This window comes from Canis lupus, chromosome 34 (genome assembly GCF_011100685.1).
Source record: "Canis lupus familiaris isolate Mischka breed German Shepherd chromosome 34, alternate assembly UU_Cfam_GSD_1.0, whole genome shotgun sequence".
Classification (NCBI taxonomy): Eukaryota; Metazoa; Chordata; class Mammalia; order Carnivora; family Canidae; genus Canis; species Canis lupus.
Genome location: NC_049255.1, coordinates 663,340 through 681,774, shown reverse-complemented (window position 1 = coordinate 681,774; position 18,435 = coordinate 663,340). Strand labels below are relative to the sequence as shown.

Genomic DNA, 18,435 nt, shown 5'->3' with positions numbered 1-18,435 from the left:
CCCATCTCGTCTTCCAGTGAATCAGAGGAGGCACCACTAAGCATGAGCTGGTAACCTGAAATGTGGTGAGTGCCTGACAGTGACTCCTTCCAGCAAGCTGCCCTGTACCCATTCCGTGAGCGGTCATGCCCCTTGGACACTTCTGTCCCTCTACCTTGTGAATTTATACCTTCTTCTCCTCCTCAGTGAATATGCATAAAAATGTAAGTGGAGATGAGCCAGTTCACATTAAATACATTTTTATGTCAAAATTTGTTTTCTTATCTGTATATCTAAATAATTTGATTTAATTAAACACATTTTAAAACCAGAATTTTAGAAAACCTCCCTTTGTATGGATATGCAAAGGGGATTTGAGCTGGAGAAGGTGGGAGGAGAGGTAGTTTGTTAGAGAGCGGAAGTGACTTTCACTTTGCGTTTTCTTTTTACATTCACAGATGGCATTTCTTTTCTCAATTCCGGTAATTTCTTCAATTTCTTGTTAGGAATCTAACAGGGAGGTAAATGGTAGGAACCTTTTCACTGGAATGGTTTTTTTTCCCTCTGCTTGGAAACGAGGGCGAGTAAGGACACCAGAACCTGAATGAGAAGGCACTTTATAATCTTAAGAGCTGGTGAGTCCTAAAGGCTGAACTTGCCCTCTGTGGTCTAGGTGTAAAGCAGGTCTGTGCCCAGTGTTGGCCTGGTCCTTCTCTCCACGTGTCCTCAGAGCTAGCATACTTGTCAAGGCATCAAATCTCATTATGGCAAACAGAAGGATCGGGAAGAAAAATCCAAACTTTAGGTTGTACTCCAAATTCAGCCTGAAAACAAGTTACAAAGCATTGGGGTTTTTGTTGTTGTTTTGCTTTTTTGAGTTGTCCTTACTTAGTGATGACAAGAGTTGCTTCTCTAGGGTTCTTGTACTGTTTGTTGGTCAGTAGACATCTGAATATCAGGACTTAACTTGTTCCGATTTGTCTTCTCAAGTACCAGATGTAGCACAATGTATTTCTGATATGTTCAGAAAAAGATGAAAACCGTTATCAAAGCAGAGTAGGGTAGCTGAACACCTTAGGCAGAGTAGCCACGTGTTAACTGTTGAGTGGGTTTCTAATGATTAAAACATCACCGTGTTAATCTTTGAACATGTTATTTGTATTATTCACTCCGATGCTGTGGTTTTGTCCCTGGAGCGAGGGTTTCTGACCCTTTCAGAATGGTCCGGAACACCATTTTTTATGTCAGGGACCTAGTTTTTAGTGCTTGTGATTGATACAAAATTTCAGTGACAGAAGTAATACTTCTAGGTGGGTTAGTCTAATCACAACAGTATCTACATCTCTCTTAGAAATAACAGTTACGTGTATCTGCAAGACATTTGTCTCCATCAATGTGTCACGTACACATTGTTAAGGCCACTGTTATTCTAAATGTGCGTTTTATTTTGTTTTAGATTATAAGCTTCTTAAAATCAGAACATACCATTTAGGGGGAAAATCTCTAGGACTTAAGAGAGCACTGTGTGTAAATATGAATGCCGAGGGATTAAAAAACACAATGCTAAGCTTCATCAAAGGCCTGGCTGGTAGAAAGTTCTGCCAAATTCTTTGTGTTATTAAAGCTATATCTTTCTAGTGAGTTTATGTTGAAATTAAACCCAAATGGAAGTAACTTTTCAGTCCTTTTTTTTTTTTTTTTTTTTTTTACTTTTCAGTCCTTATATTAAAAATTGTTTCTTTGTGGCATTTGCCTTGCATGATACATTAATACAAGGGTAAATTAATTAACTGAAGGGTTTTGAAACAGAATTGTACATACAATAACTTTGCTGACTACTTAACTTTAGGAGACATTTTGATATTTCGTATATGTGTGTATGTAATTTAATGTCCCTTAATACAGTATTTCCATTTGAATATAATCACTGCTCAATGAAGTTAATTGCTAGATTAAGACACTCAACCTTGGTTTATTTTTTCTCCATGAATGGAAAACTTATCAACAAATATCTTGAAGGGTAGACAGGATTGATAGGCATTTGCTGATGACCCTGGAGGAGGACCTCTGGGTGAGTAATGTGCTCTCAGTGCTTACCCCAGGCTTACAGCCTTTCTTTAGCTATCTGGGCAAGGGGAGATATTCCAAAGGAGAACCTTAGCATCGTAGGGTGGACAGAAGGAAGGCTGGCTTGGGGAATACTGATTTGGAGAGAAGCTGAAACCAAATTTTAAACCCAAATCTTGATTCATTGATAGAATTATATCCCTTTATCTTAAATTTATAGACTAGCTAGAAAGGTTTGGCTCTCCCTGTTTGCTTGATGCGGTTTCTGTTCCTTCATATTCGTGGTCAGTAACAAGGGAAGATGTCAGTGGCACAATGCAGGTGTTCTGGGATGTTACTATTTGTGATACATAACACTTACAGAGGGTTAGCTTGTGTTTAAGTAATGTGGCAAAAGACATTGCCATCTGAGTACTTGGCCTAGTGCAGAGGGACCTGTTGTCATAACAACAGTACGAAAGAAAAAGGTGTTCAGTTTTGAGTTGCCAGGCATATATTTGCCTTGCTGGTTCCCTTATGCTTATTTTGTTTACAGACTCTCATGATGAGAGCACTTCCGGGTAACTTGGAATTCTTGGGTGAAGATGTGACCGCGACCAGAACCCACTCAACCCACCGCAAAGGCAGGGCCCTGAGGCCTGTGTCTTCTGCTTGGAAACCACTTCCCTGAAGGCCTGCATTCTGTTGGTTGTTGAGGAGGTAGAGTGAAAAGCCACTGAGTGATCTTTTCTCAAATCACAGCCTGGTCTTCCCACCAGAGAAGCTTTTTATAATCGGTTACAATTTTGGTGGTTAGGGCAGAAAATACCTTTTTAAGTACATTGTAAACAATTCCAAAGTAAAACTTTCCCTACTTTAAAATGTAGACCAAAAATATACAAATGTGATTTTATGTATTAGTCACTGAATATACTAGACAAAGAAGTAACGCAGTCACCTAAGCCTTCTCAAAATTGAGTGTGTGTGGCAAGTTGACTGCTTTGGACTCGTTGCTTTATGTGATAACATGGATACCTTGCTCAGAACTCCAGATTGTGGACTGCCCCTTAAAATGTCTAGCTGCTCGAAGTGGTATGAATCCCAGGGTTGAACCAGCTAGGCATGAGGCTCTTACATGTCCTGTGGCACTCTGCTGCAGTGAAGCCAGGCTGGGAGATGACAGGCAATGGCCTGCCTTCTAATGGGGGTGGGGGCAGGGCCCCCAACAGGTATTTCTTTAGATAATTACCATGCAACATGATGAGGTTTTGGGTGCAGTTAGAGTGCCGGATGGGGGATCAGATCCAGCAGTGGGGACACACGGCAAGACTGTACAGAAGGAGTGGTTCTGGTCTGAGTGTTCAGGAATGTGAAGGATGTGTGGGCTTGTGCATGGGGAGGGGAGGGAGTGCTTGAGGCTGTGTGGGAGCTCATTGGAAAGCAGGGATCTGTGGTACCTGCAGGGGTAGGTGAGGGAGAGGGTAATGAATGGGGTTGTGAGGCTGCAAATGTCAGCAGGCTTGGATTGTGAAGGACTTTGGGGGCATGCCCAGGAGTTTGGGTTTTATCTGAGGGCTCTGAGGAGCCACTGATGAATTTTAGGGAGGAAAATGATGAGATAGGGGTTTGGGGAGAGTGGAAGAGTGGATCAAAGGGAATCCTGCACCTCCTTTAGGAGACTACTGGCCAGTGGGGCAGGGAGACGCAGTGCTCCATTTAAGCATAGAGCCTACAAGAGTGCATGAAAGGGTGGGGGGCAGGGGGAAGCCCGGGTTCCTGGTTTGGCTGTTGGATAGATAGATGGTTCATGGGGCCAGGTACTGTGCTGGGACCTAATAGCAGGGAACAGGTTTGTGGAGACCATGATGAGCACAGGTGGAGATGGTTGTACCATAGGCATGCAGGAGCCCCATTTTTCTTGACACCTTTTTTGTGCCAGTGCTGGGAGTCTTCTGCTTGGTCATCAAGACCCACCGTAATCACCTCCACCCCATATATCCTACATCTTACAGGATGTCTTCTCCTATTGTGATCCCTCTGGCCCTGGTTTTTCCATACCAAGTGTCTGAACACTCCTGTGTTGCTTTTGCAAACACACTGAGTGTACAAGTCCCTCCCTGTCCCCCCAAATCAGTGTCCACTGAACAGAGTTTTAATATCACTAATTTATATGACATCTCTGTAATTGCTTACAATAATCAAAAAGATCTCTACATAAAGGAAAAGGAGAATTACATATAGCTTTATTTTTCAAAGCCTTTTGTAAGAATGCTTTTGATCTGCATGAAAAAAATATGGGGATCCCTGGGTGGTGCAGCGGTTTGGCGCCTGCCTTTGGCCCAGGGTGCGATCCTGGAGACCCGGGATCGAGTCCCACATCAGGCTCCCGGTGCATGGAGCCTGCTTCTCCCTCTGCCTGTGTCTCTGCCTCTCTCTCTCTCTCTCTCTCTCTCTCTGTGACTATCATAAATAAATAAAAACTAAAAAAAATATGAAGGCCTAAGGATTTTTTTCTTTTCTATTTTGGTAGAGGGCAAGGGTCTACCATGTATGAAATGTTGTAATGATTAAACGTGGTTTCTTTTAGCAGTCAATCTTGGATGATTTGATCTAAATCATTTCATTTGACAGTGATCAATTTCTATCAGTTGTATCTCTGTGGATCATTTGATACAAACTAAGTTTCTAACTAGCTTTTCAGAGAGGCTGCTTCTTTACATACAGCAAGCCTTCCTTGGAGTAGGTATCACAGAATAAGTAGGCACATGTCTATATCTGTGTGGATACATGTGGCTTAGGATGGGTGACTGGAGTCCCAGAGTACAGTGTGGACGCTTTCCCCACAGGCATCTCCTGATACTCTTAGAGGCACAGATGTATGTGTTCTTTCTTTTGGTGTTAGGCCAACATGAGGATGAAGTTTCTCTATGCTTAGCCATGGCCGGTCCTTGGGGGTACAAAGATGAACAGCACATCTGGTACATGGTTCTTTTTGGTGTATGAGATTGTAGGACAGTAAAATCCCCTTTAATAATAATACTACTTTTTTGACTATTAGAATATTCCCTTCCATTGGTCTGTTATAGTTTTTAATTAAACTTGAATACGTAGCTAAGACATACTTAAGATCATCAAAATTAAAAATTCATTATTTCATTTACATTAAAATATATGTGATAGTTTAAAAATATTTTTTGTTAATGGTCTTTTGGTTATTTTGGTTTGTCCTCTGTGTTTTGTGCTCAGGACATTAAAAAGCCAGAGCTATTTTAAGTTGAAATGCCCTTTACTTCCTTGGATCAATCAAACTTATGCTGCTTTTTCTTCCTTAAGAGTATGATGTTACATTACGGACTCTTGCTTCTAAAATTATGTGAAGGGATAAATTAACCAGTCTGACAGTTATTATAGCCATAAAGGTTTAGGTAAAAATTACAGTACTGCACTATGAAACCCCATCTGTATTCCGTGTGGTGGTCTGTGAGCATGCCCATATTCTTGGTATTTAATTCACTTGACATGCATTTTATATGTTTGAATGGCAGTTATATATTTACATAAAAATATAAGCAGTACATTATATTTTGATGTCTTTATGCCTTAGTAAAAATGACATTTATATAATTTGATTTTATGGCCACCTTTCCCCCTCAACATTTTCATAGAGGATCCAGGCTAGTTAGAAATGCTTCCTTCCTACACACCACTAGCCTCACTGCGTGCGTGGTTAAAGCCCCTGAGAGCACACCCACGGTGGGCCCCGCACCGCCGCCCCGTGCCTGTGAGCGATGCTGCGGGGTCGGGGTCGGGGTCGGGGCTGCGGCTGGCTGCCCGGGTGACGTCACCTCCGCCGGCGGCCGCTGCGGATTCCTCCTCCGGCTCCTTGTGCTCCAGGTGCGCGTGCGCCATGCCCCATGCCCCTGAGTGAACTAATGAGTAAAACTAGGTAATTACCGCCAAGGCTTGGTGCTAAGAGTAGCCCTCCAGCTTCCTGGTTAGTGTTCCTTTCTGCTGTTGTCTCAAGATGCTGCTTTGTTTATGAGCACGTTCTTAATTCTGCGCACAGACCTGTGTCTCTGAGGGTGTAGGATTTTTTCAGCCACTCCCACTTGCGGCCTCCCCATCGAGTACTAAAGTAGTAGGACTGACCGGCAAATGAGGCCTTTGGAAATGGATGAAGAGCACAGTTTGTCCTGTGGGTTGGCTTTTATTATTTTAATTTTTTTTAAGATTTATTTATTCATGATGCTCACAGAGAGAGGCAGAGACCCGAGGGGGGGAAGCGGGCCCCCTGCAGGGAGCCCGAGGACTGGATCCCGCCCTGGATCCCGCAGCCCCGCAGCCCCGCAGTCCCGGATCGGATCGCGCCGGGGCCAAAGGCAGGCGCTAGACCGCGGAGCCACCCAGGGATCCCCGGTGGATGGTCTTTGAAAGACCAAGGGCAGGAGGTGAGGCAGATGGTTAGGAACACGGCAGCAGTTCATTTCCTTCAGCCGGATGATCAAGAGGTAGCTCTGGTGTTTTTCTAACTCTGTTTTTACTTCAAAAACAAACAAAAAAACCGACTTGTTTAATTTGAAGATGACATAAAATCTGAAATTACTAATATCTGCCAGTAGGCCTAGGAGAAATAGGGATTTAAAAAAGAAATCACCCTGTATCCTGGCTTTAAAAGTTTAAATTTTATTTACCTTTGACCTCATTTGGTTTATTTCATCTTATTTTTTTTTGACCCTTATATTAAAAATACTGTTGGAATAATGTGCTTCTTGCTCATTGTAAAAATATTTCTGTGGTGCTTTTTCTTCTTAAAGTAAGAGAACTTGTGGGTTGTCATTCCTTTTCTGTTTGTTGTTGTTTTAAAAAATCTAATACTGAGAAGAGACCAAATGAGTAAACATGGTGGTCAGCAGTGACTCACTCCAAAAGGCATTTGATAACAACAATACAGCACCTACTCACAGAGACTCAGGGTGAAAAATGAGAGATTGATTTGGCCAGTGGAGTATTAGATAGTTGAAGTTTCAGACCATTGATTCAAGTAAAAGATTTTCCATTGTTAAATGCTGACTTGTGGAATATTTCCTCTCAGGGCAATGTGTTTAATTTCCTTGTTATAAATATAACACATAGAATAGGAGTGGCCATTTGAAAACACTGAGCTTATATTTCGTAAACTTAAAATGCAAAGTACTAAGGAACATTAAAGTGCTTGAGTAGGAACTCGGGGTCAAGAAGCTGGAGAAGTATGTTTGTTCATTCATTCATTCATTCACTCATTCATTTATTCACTCATTCATTCAGCCATCAATCCATCATGTGTTTGTTGACCACCCTGTGCCTGGTCCTGTCTTAGGCATCTGGTATATAGCAGGAAACAAAAGAAATCCGTCTTCTAGCTAGCAGGCCAATTTAGAGGAATAGAGAGAAAAACTAATCTCTTGATGAGCAACATAATGCTTATAATTTTAAGAAATATGAGCAGTTTGGAAGCAGGGGTGTAAAATGTACCTCAGATTGACATGCTCTTGAACCAAATAGCAATTTAAAAGGTGATAACAGAGGGGCATCTGGGTTAAGCATCAGACTCTTGATTTCAGCTTAAGTCATGATTTCAGGGTCCTGGGAATCAAGCCCTACATTGGGCTCCATGCTCATCGTGGAGTCTACTTGGGATTTTCTTTCTCCTTCCTCTACCCCTTCTACTCTGGCTGTCTCTGTCTGTCTGTCTCTCTCAGATAGATAGAAATAAATAAGTAAAATCTTTTGTAAAATACAAGGTGATAACCATCAGTTTTAGCAAGTAATATGTGAACCTTGGGGTTGAGATGTTTTTAAATGAATATATTAAACCCTCTAAATATTCAGATTTTATTGTTTTAGGTATTATTTGTGTTGAACCAGAAAAGAGCACTAACTGCATGTTCAACAATGGTAACATCTGATTTTTAACCCACACTCCTTTCTCCTCAGTATCATTCAACAAATATTAATATTAAGATCTTAGTGTAATGACAGGTGTTACCACGTGAACATTCCAATCAGGTTCCTTCTAGACTTGATTCAAAAGAGTGGTTGTTAAAAAAAAAAAAAAAAAGAGTGGTTGTTGCATGCGTTTTTGGGCTCCCCTTGGGAAACACTCTCTCTACCTACAAATGAGCCTGGGCAGACTGCATCCTTATGCTATGGTCACTGTCTCCTGAAGCTAGCATTTGATTTAATTCACATTGGCTTCTTTTTCTCAGATGGGGAAGCTTACTTTAAATTGTATCAAGAATATTGTCTTTCTGCACTGTTCAGTTAGGCTCTGTGTAATTTAAAAAGTATCTATTTTAAGAAATGGGTATAACTAAATGTCCTCTGACTTTGACCCGGTGTTACTACTTTTCAGGCTGCTTTTCTTTTCATCTAATTTTACTACAAGTCTTTGGCACCCCCTTCCTCCACCTATTAGTGGCATTTTCAAACTCTCTTGGTGGCACTTAGAAGTAAAAGCACTGCTGACTCGTGGTTTGTGACACAAAGATGTGTCCTGAGATCTCAGAAGCATCACTCCAAGATGGTATTTGCTATCCCTTTCTCTCCCCATGAGCATGGGGGGCGGGGGAGCTGTGTGTTATAGAGATAGTCACGGAGCATATCCTTTTGATCCAAAAGTTTAGAAACCACAGCTAGCTCCTTTAATGCACAAGGAAGGAACACAGTAGGAGTTGTTTTATCTGCGGTGTAATGTAGAATCAGTGGAATAGCACAGAAGCCATGTATTTGGAATTTTTTTTTTAATAGTTGCACACTCTTTTCATAAATAGCTCTTCAGGGCATGGATCAGAATCTGCCTTTTTGATCTAAAGATGTTTCATGGCTGAGTTCTTCCTGCTTTTTATTAAAATTTATATGATGTATTTAATCTAGCTTTATGGTAAGTATACATGCTTCCTTAACCTTTTGCTTATTGGGTGTGTTTTTTAAAATGGAAATGAGATTAAGGTAATACTTAGGTGATTGCCATAATAGTCACACCAACTCAGTTTCTTTGTGGTTAGTTTTATATTTCTGCTTTTAAGAATTTTTTATTTTAAAAATTTTAATTGACTATTTTCACGAAATTCACATCTTTTCCTGTGACATATTTAACAAAAATACTGTAGTGAAAGTGTGAAGAATTTATATTGTACATGTATGTGTATCACAATCGAAGTGTAACATACTTCAACATCAGCTTAGTCCTGGATTCATGTCCCTTTTCTCTTCTGACGAGATGGTGAGTCTTAACCTAACTTAGGGGAGAACTTCAGGAACCAATAAACTTAAAGTATAGTTCCTGGAAACTAAAACACGAGAGGAAGTGAGTCTCTGGCTTCCAGTGGCATAGGAAATCGAGATTTTTTTTGTCGTAAAGTTTTGTTTACTTCCCACCTTGTTTTCCTGTCAGTGTGCTGTTCTTCCTGTGGGGTGGGCTGGAACACGGCAGCTCTCACTTCCATTGGCCGCTCCCGAAAGGGTAGTAATAAATAGGTTGCTGCAGAAAGTCAGCAGGAATTGTTAAGAATGCTTTGGAATGCTCATGTAAGTCACGTAGTCCTCTTGTGAGATGCCAGCACCGGGATTAGGACATTCTACTTGTTGAGGGTTGTGTGAGGCAGGCTGGCCCTCCAGTGGGGGCCCTTGTTTCTGTCTTCTGTCGTGTGGGGATCCAGGACTGCAGCCAGTGGTGGTCCTTTTGAGGGCTCTCCTCTGTCTGGCCAGGGCATCTGTTGGGGCAGAGGCGATGTGCCGGTGGTAGAAGCATGTGTTTTCTTACCTGGTAGCAATAGAAGGGGGATCATCTTTTCAAATCCCTGTAGATTGGGACCCACAGCTAACTCTCACTCCTTCCTACTGTACCTGTCTGTCATTCGATTTGCCTCCCCATTTGTCTGGGTTCCCTAGCACTCTGTGCTGCTGGTGGAACTTTTCACACAGTGCCTGGCCATAGGTATTTATAACCTTGTCTTCCTGAGGGCCCCTGTGCTGCCTGGTTCCCCTTGATGTTGGCCCTACTGATGTGTCTGTCCACCACAGATGGAATTGAGGTGGAATCTTTTTCTTTTTAGATGTGTCCAGTGAATTACCTAATGACTGGCAATGAATTGCTCAAACGAGATTGCATCCATTCAAGAGTTTTGAAGGAACCTTAAGGATGAAATTGCAGAACTCTTGGCTCTTGTTTTGCCTTTTATAAATAGCTACTGTTTTTAAAAGCTTGGTGGGTTGCCAGCACAGAGGTTGGTACACTGAAAAGCAAAATGGTCTGATGATGTAGAAGTGTGGGTTCCGTGTTGAGCCCTTTCATGGCCCAGAGAGGTAATGCTGCTGCATCTCCTGGACCTTGGGGTCCTCCTCAGGATGCATTTGCTGCTGTCCTTGGGCAGGGTCTCTAGTGACTGTCAATATCATGGTTAATCCTGTTAAACAGGGTTCTTGATATATATAGAAGTATTCTGCAGGCAGGAGAGACTTAATTAATCAAATCATACCAGTAATTTAGTCATTCTTTGCCTCTATGAATGATATATTGAGGAGGCTGGGTTCTGTTCTATTCCTCCCCAAAGTGCTGATGTTTGTTGCTTGCTTGCTTTGGCAGGGTGCTAACGTGGCTGGACTCAAGCTATGACTCTCAGCTCCTCTGCCCTGGGCTGCAACAGGAATCTTGGTCAGATACTTTGTCTTTAGCTTGGAGCTTGCCTTGTACCAGTGAGGCTCAGGGTAGAGCCGGAGACTGGAGCCAAGATTATACACAGAACCTGGAGCTCCCGGCTCCTTCCCTTCTCTCGTCTGCTACTGAGGTTGCCCCCAGATGTGGCTGGTTCTTGTGTTGACAGCTCCACGTGGCTCCGCTGGCGCCCTGTCCTGCTCCGCTGGCATCCTGTCCTCAGGCGACAGCCCCAGTCTCCGTGTTCCCAGTGACAGTCCCTTTTTTCCAAGTCGTGTCTCCCTGCTTTGGGTTACTCTGCAGCCTTGAGACAGTTGTTTTTTGTTTTTGTAGGCTTTTTCTGTGGCAGGGCTAGTCCCCCAGGGGCTACTCAGACCTGTCACAAGTGGAAGCCCCAGGTCAGTGAGAGAGTGCTTTCCTTGCTCTCTAAATCCAGATCTGCATCTTGCACTATTGTGTTACCGAGCTACCATTCTGGAGCGTTCTTGGTATGGTTTTGGGCAAAAACAAACGAAATAAGTGATGGGGCAGTGGTGTTTTATTTTTCCTAGAGATTGTTGAGCCAATAATGATAGTTTCTAGTTTTGATGAGGATAACCAGTATCCTGGACCAAAATTTCCTCCAGGAGAACTATCCCGAGGAAATTTTTTTTTTTTTAAGATTTTATTTATTTATTTGTAGAGATGCAGAGAGAGAGTAGCAGAGACACAGGCAGAGAGAGAAGCAGGCCCCATGCAGAGAGCCTGACATGGGACTCATCCAGGGTCTTCAGGATCACGCCCTGGGCTGCAGGCAGCGCTAAACTGCTGCGCCACCGGGACTGCCCCTGAAGAATTGTTATGAGCATGAACATTCGGGGCCCCAGACTCCCCTGTGGGCATTCGCCCTGGTGAGCTGGGCCACACGCGTTTAGGCTGCAAGATGGATATCGGCTTGCCCTGAATTGCTTGCTTCATGCTTCTTTTCCATGATCTCTCCACTTGCGTTTGACGGTATTGGACGTGGGGAGAGTTGGTTCACAGTGAGAAGATGCACTCAGCCGCCTTCTGAATCAGGTGGCACTGGGACATCTTACCCACTAACTAGGGACATTCTTCTAGGGGGGCATGACCCAGAAAGCCTGGAAGGTTAGGGCATGAAGGGAGCTGTGGCCGGTCCCCAGCTATTTATAATTCCTGTTCTCCTCACTGCCACTGTTTATTTTTAACCACTCTGGACTCCCAAGGAGGAGGCTTGGAGCTCCCCCTAGGGGCTTCAGTGTGCCACCAATCACCGTGTTTAAAAACCTGATATTGCTGCTTTGTTTGCATTCATCTACAGGATTCAGATGAAGATGTTTGAAATGATCTGGACTGGTTTCATGTCCTGTGTTTTTGGGAGCAGATTTTTATTGCTACAAATGGCCTTGAGCCTGCTTAGTACAGGAGCCTTTGGGTCTGTGTGCAAATCATTGACATTAAAAATAGAAGATAATTCTGTGATCACAGTCTTTTCTTCATAGAATTCACATGATTTGAAATGATATTTCTAAAACTGGTTTAATGGGTGTGAGTAAAGGTACTCTATTGGCATTGGATATGGTGGGTAAGAAGTTAAATGTCACTCAAGTAACCTAGTAATTTGAATTTTTCTTTATATATTTCAGGGTTTCGAAAAAACGATGAAATGAAAGCTATGGATGTTTTGCCAATTTTAAAGGAAAAAGTTGCATACCTTTCAGGTAAAGTTAAACTTTTCTAATCTGTGGTACTACTTCTTCTGATTGCTTCTGATACAGTGTTAGAGTCTGAAATACTAAACTAACTCACCTGTCACACATAGAAAAGCACTGGTGTTTCAGTGGATTTTTAATTGCCTTATTCTTGTAGCATTCTCCTGAGAAATTAGTGCTCAGTGCGTTTTCTTCTAGCGAGTAGGCACATCATAAGTCAGATAGCACTGGTGAGTAAAAATAGGTTTGTATCTGTCATTCAACAAACATTTGGTGTTTTTCCCTATTCAGTGAAGTAAAACAAGTGATTGTTTAAAAGTCCATCGTCTTTTGAAAGTGATGGGAATTGACCTGACTTGGATGAGTCCTGAATTTTTTACCTTGGTTTCTTGTTCCCTGATCTTGGAGTTCCTAGAACCCATGTTATGGACTATGAAAGCCCCAGTGATCTCCACCAACTGGGTCCTCCACTTACCTATACAGCCTGGTGCTGGGGAATGCCTGGCCTCCTGCAGGTTGGTGACAGTCTAGACCAGCCTCTCAGGCTTTGGGGCACTTGACCTCTTTTCTGCACATTAGAGGGTCAGCTTTAGGGCTTTTGGGGCTGTTTCTTTGGGGGTTCCTGCCCCCATGAACAGAAGAGCCTTTGGGTATTTTACCTTTTTGGCACTAGTTCACTTTTTATAAAACAAAGGTTTGCAGATTTTTCTGCTCTGTTGTAGCAGGAAGTAAATGTGTGGACTGTCATGTGCTTTTAGACAGTCTTCCTGGATGTGTTTCCCTTGAGAATTTTTTTATCTTTCTCAAACAGGCATAATATGCTGATCTGATGTCTCTTTTTGAACACATTTTATTTTGAATGTGTAACACCGCCAGCTGCTTTTGTATGTTGGGTGTGTCTTTTTGGCATGTGGAACGGGGCTATATTAGGGTACAACTCCCTGTGGTGCTTTTCTACTCTCACCTCCATGGCCAGTGGTATTTCCTGGCACCCCTTGGAAACGTTGTTTGATGATTTGGCTCAAGTGAATCTAATTCAAAACTCATTTGAAATGCTAATAGAAGTTCATGAGAAGAAGAAATGCTTTAGATAGTTGGGAATATGTGTTTTAAAAAATGCCCCTCCTGCTTACAAGTAGGCCAAGTTTTATTTTTTTTATTTTTATTTTTTTAATAAATTAATTTTTTATTGGTGTTCAATTTACCAACATACAGAATAACACCCAGTGCTCATCCCGTCAAGTGCCCCCCTCAGTGCCCGTCACCCATTCACCCCCACCCCCCACCCCTTCCACCACCCCTAGTTCGTTTCCCAGAGTTAGGAGTCTTTATGTTCTGTCTCCCTTTCTGATATTTCCCACACATTTCTTCTCCCTTCCCTTATATTCCCTTTCACTATTATTTATATTCCCCAAATGAATGAGAACATACAGTGTTTGTCCTTCTCCGATTGACTTACTTCACTCAGCATAATACCCTCCAGTTCCATCCACGTCAAAGCAAATGGTGAGTATTTGTTGTTTCTAATGGCTGAGTAATATTCCATTGTATACATAGACCACATCTTCTTTATCCATTCATCTTTCGATGGACACCGAGGCTCCTTCCACAGTTTGGCTATTGTGGACATTGCTGCTAGAAACATCGGGGTGCAGGTGTCCCGGCGTTTCATTGCATCTGTATCTTTGGGGTAAATCCCCAGCAGTGCAATTGCTGGGTCGTAGGGCAGGTCTATTTTTAACTCTTTGAGGAGCCTCCACACAGTTTTCCAGAGTGGCTGCACCAGTTCACATCCCACCAACAGTGTAAGAGGGTTCCCCTTCCTCCACATCCTCTCCAACATTTGTTGTTTCTTGCCTTGTTAATTTTCCCCATTCTCACTGGTGTGAGGTGGTATCTCATTGTGGTTTTGATTTGTATTTCCCTGACGGCAAGTGATGCAGAGCATTTTCTCATGTGCATGTTGGCCATGTCTGTGTCTTCCTCTGCGAGATTTCTCCTCATGTCTTTTAAGTAGGCCAAGTTTTAAAAGTATCCTTGCTCTTTTCTTTCCTAAGCACTTAGTGACAAACTCCATAAGGTAGACTCGTGCTGTTTTTTGTCAGCTCCTGATTTCGTAGTTTACAGATGGATTTTAAAGTTAATATGATGAAAAGACTCTGCTTATAAACAATAGAGGTAGCAGTGGAAGGGCTAAAAGCCAATTTCACATGTTCTTCAATTTTTATGTTTCAAGTGTGGGTCTGTAGTGAGAACACTTGCTGCCTTGGTTAAGCTCCTGGAGACACATGTCAAGAGCAGGGGAAAGCTAAGGTTGATGATTTTTATTTGTATTCATTCTTTATCAGGCATTTAATACAGCGTATCTCATTTGATGTCATTTTTGTCTAAGTTACCATCCGAACTAAAACTATTTCCCTTTTAACTAATTGAAGAAATAAAATCATTTGTCTTTCGGAGTGCATCATGACTTTTTACTCAAACCCTAAATTCTGCAGGGTTAATTAAAGTTGAGTCTCTTTAGTCGGGAGAGAAGTTCTGCACTGCCCCAAACTAGTCCAGAACCATTTTTTTTTTTTTCAATGGAATGGGACATTTAATTGTCTCTAGGGTGTTCCCAGGATGGGGAATGTGGGGCCTTTGGCAGAGCCCTGGTTAATGGAACCAACAAAGGTGCCCATCAGCCAGTGCCAGGCAGGGTGGCAGCCTTAGGGCCTGGCTGAGGGCAGCCAGCACTTGGGCTGTTGCTTAAGACAATTTCTGAGACTAGTGGGAAAGGAATGTCACCTTTGAATGGAGGAGAGAGGAGGAGAAGGGGCTTGGGTTGAGGGGAGAGGTTCCAAGGTCAGAAGGCTAGGAACAACAGGGAGTTATAAGGTCCTTCATGGCCGGGCGGTGGCTGGGGGATGTGGTGATGGAGCCCAGTGGGCTCAGGCCAATTTCAGGAACTCCTGCAGTGTGTTTTGTTCCACAGCCTCCACGAAGAGCTCATAGTCCCCACAGTACTGGTCCCCGTTGACAATCTGGGGTGGGGTGGCCTTGGGGTTGCCCGCCAAGGCTCGCATCTCATCCCGCAGGGCGTTGTCCTGGGAGATGTCCACTAGCTGGTACTGGATGCGCTTCCCATCCAGGATGCGGGTCACCTCGCTCTGCTAGGACTTGATCTCACAGGAGCCGGTGACCGACGTGCTCGTAGACGCGCAGGCCACTCATGCTGCGGGTGGATGAGCGGGCCGACAGGCGGACGGTCGGTGGTAGCGGCAGCTGCACGGCCTGGAGACCCAGAACCATTTTTAAATATTAGAGATGGTAGGACTTTCGCCAACTGGCTTAGTTAATGAAGTTGGTAGGTGCCACCAAGGCTTTATAGTATTTCCTACTTTCTGACCAGAATTGGCAAGTTTTGTTAGCATGATACCATTTGCTGATTTTCTTAGGCTTGCTGTTATATTGTTTAGGAAGGAAAAAGAAAAACCCACTAAATTAAAAACAAATTCGTTACTTGCATAGTGATTTCTTTGTTTGCAAAAGGTTTACAATGAAGGAATAAACTTTTGAAAAATTTATATACCTCTGATCCTGTTTTTTAAAATCTGTTTTATTGAGATATAATCTATATACCATAAAATCTGCCCTTTAAAAGTGTGTTATTTGGTGAATTTTAGGGTTTTCACAAGGTTGTGTAAATATCACCATGGTCTAATCCCGGAGCACTTTGATTACCTCTAAATGAACCCCATGCCCAATGCTCATTTCCTCTACTGCCAGGCTCTGGCAACTGCTAATCTACTTTTCTGCTCTGACCCCATTTTTTAAAGACTATTAGGGGATATTTATTGTGGTACATTTGTAAAAACTCTCCATGTGAGTAGCTTTTAGTAAATCTAAGCGGAATAACTAGGGCTTTGAAAATGCAGGCCAGAAGATCAGTGATTCCATGAGATACTTATAGGTCAAAAACTCTAAAAACCCAGTGGGGATTCTTTGAAGTTGAATATTTCTGATCCTCAGTCTCATCTCCAGGTACTGTAGAAGGCATTCCTCACCGCATGTAGGTAAGACAGCAAAGTATTTACTAACTCCTGCAGGAGGTGAATTAAATGAGGTGACAAGCCTGACTTCATGCTTCAGGTCAGAAGGAGGAGCAGTAAAAGAAATGTTTTATAGTTTATATTTGACATTTAATGTGTATGTTGATATGTTATGTATATAGTCCTAGTGTGGATATCACGTATGTATGTATGTTTGTATGTATGTATGTATATAATATCAACCCTTTGCCACTAGGGGCTAAAATTTGGCCCTCAAAAGAACTCACAGACTACCATCAGAATTAAGAACACTCTTTTCTCTTTAACTTTTTATCATGAAACATTTCAGCATAAGGAGAGTGAATAGTACAGTGAATTTCCATGAACCGTGAATTTCACTTCAATAATTTTGTCATCTGTATTCCTTTAAAAGCTTTAGGAAAAAAACTTCAATACCATTAACAGACCTAAAACATGAGTAGTAATTCTTTAACATAAAAGTGCCAATCGATATTCAAACTTCCCTGTTTGTCTGATAATTTGTTTCATAGGATATATGTGGCAATTGGTCGATCTCTCTATTTCTCAATCTGTGGGTTCTTAACTCCTTCTCCTCCTTTTTATCTCATCTGCTTATGTTATTAGGTGAGGAAACTGTTTTCCTGCAGATTTCCCTACATTTTAGCTTTTGCTGATTGTACCCAGGAGTGTCCATTTAGTATGTTCTCCTTCCCCTGTGTTTCCTGTAAACTAGGAGCTGCATATGAGGCTTGATCAGACCAGCTTATATTTTGCAGGAAGAAGGCAAAAAAAATGGGTGGTGGTGGGTAGTTCTACTTGGGAGTTTTGTTGGGGGGAGTCTGGCTCTCTCTTTTTTTTATGGTGTCAAGCATTCATCGATGATCATGATTTAGATCTAGTATTTTATCACAGTTACAAAATGGTGACATTCTAATTATATCCTTTCTTCTTTATTAGCTTGGATATTGTATAAAAAGAAGTGTCCTCTCATCGGTTTCTTGGTGGTCCCGAGAACACCATTACTTCAAGAAAAGGATAAATGATTGATTCTTGTCCTTTATCAGTTTTCAGACTAACAAAAAATGACCCTTAGTCATTTCAGACTGATAAATCAATCAATCAATCAATCAATCAACCAACCAACCAACCAACCAACCAACCAGCCAACCACAATGGGATCCCTAGGTGGTTCTGGTTTGGCGCCTGCCTTTGAAGGCCAGGGTGTGGTCCTGGAGTCCCAGGATCAAGTCCCATGTCGGGCTTCTCCCTCTGCCTGTGTCTCTGCCTCTCTCTCTCTCATGAATAAATGAATAAAATCTTAGAAAAAACCAAAACAACTTTGCTTTTTAATGTTTGATGTGTTACAATTAGTTGCAGAATTTTTTTTTTATTATCTTAAGAAGTTAAAATTTTCTCACCTTTGACCAAATGGGAGTGTCTTCAGATTGGCTCCTGAATCCATGCACTGCAATCCTACAGCTTCTCTTTTTGCTAATGAGACAAGGTGTTTCATACCCAGCTTTGTCCCTGTCCTCATCTGGAACCAGCTGTTTCTTCAAAGTGTGCTGGTTCCTTTGCATGGGAGAAAGGTGCAGGGTGCTAGAGAAGCTGGCTGTTCCTAGCAGTTTCTTCAGGGAACACATCTGGGAAATACGTGTATGATATTTTTTTAAAAAATAAGATGTGACACGCCTGGGTGGCTCAGCGGTTAAGCGTCTGCCTTCCGCTCAGGGCGTGATCCCGGAGTCCTGGGATCGAGTCCCACATCGGGCTCCCTGGATGGAGCCTGCTTCTCCCTCTGCCTGTGTCTCTGCCTCTGTGTGTGTGTGTGTGTGTGTGTGTGTGTTTGTGTGTGTGTCTCTCTCTGTCTCTCATGAATAAATGAAATCTTAAAAAATAAAAAAATAAGATGCATGACTTTTTACTAAAGTTTTTAATTCAGATTTAGGCTTAC

At 42.4% G+C, this 18,435-nt stretch overlaps 1 protein-coding gene and 1 pseudogene across 1 annotated transcript in view; one reads left to right on the top strand and one right to left on the bottom strand.

Annotated features, from left to right (window-relative positions):
* TRIO (trio Rho guanine nucleotide exchange factor) overlaps nt 1-18,435 on the top strand; it is a 351,672-nt gene that overhangs the window by 106,983 nt on the left and 226,254 nt on the right. Inside the window, 1 exon segment of the mRNA XM_038583299.1 lies at nt 12,364-12,438. Within this exon segment, the coding sequence (XP_038439227.1) occupies nt 12,364-12,438 (75 nt within the window).
* LOC102154030 lies at nt 14,997-15,642 on the bottom strand (annotated as a pseudogene).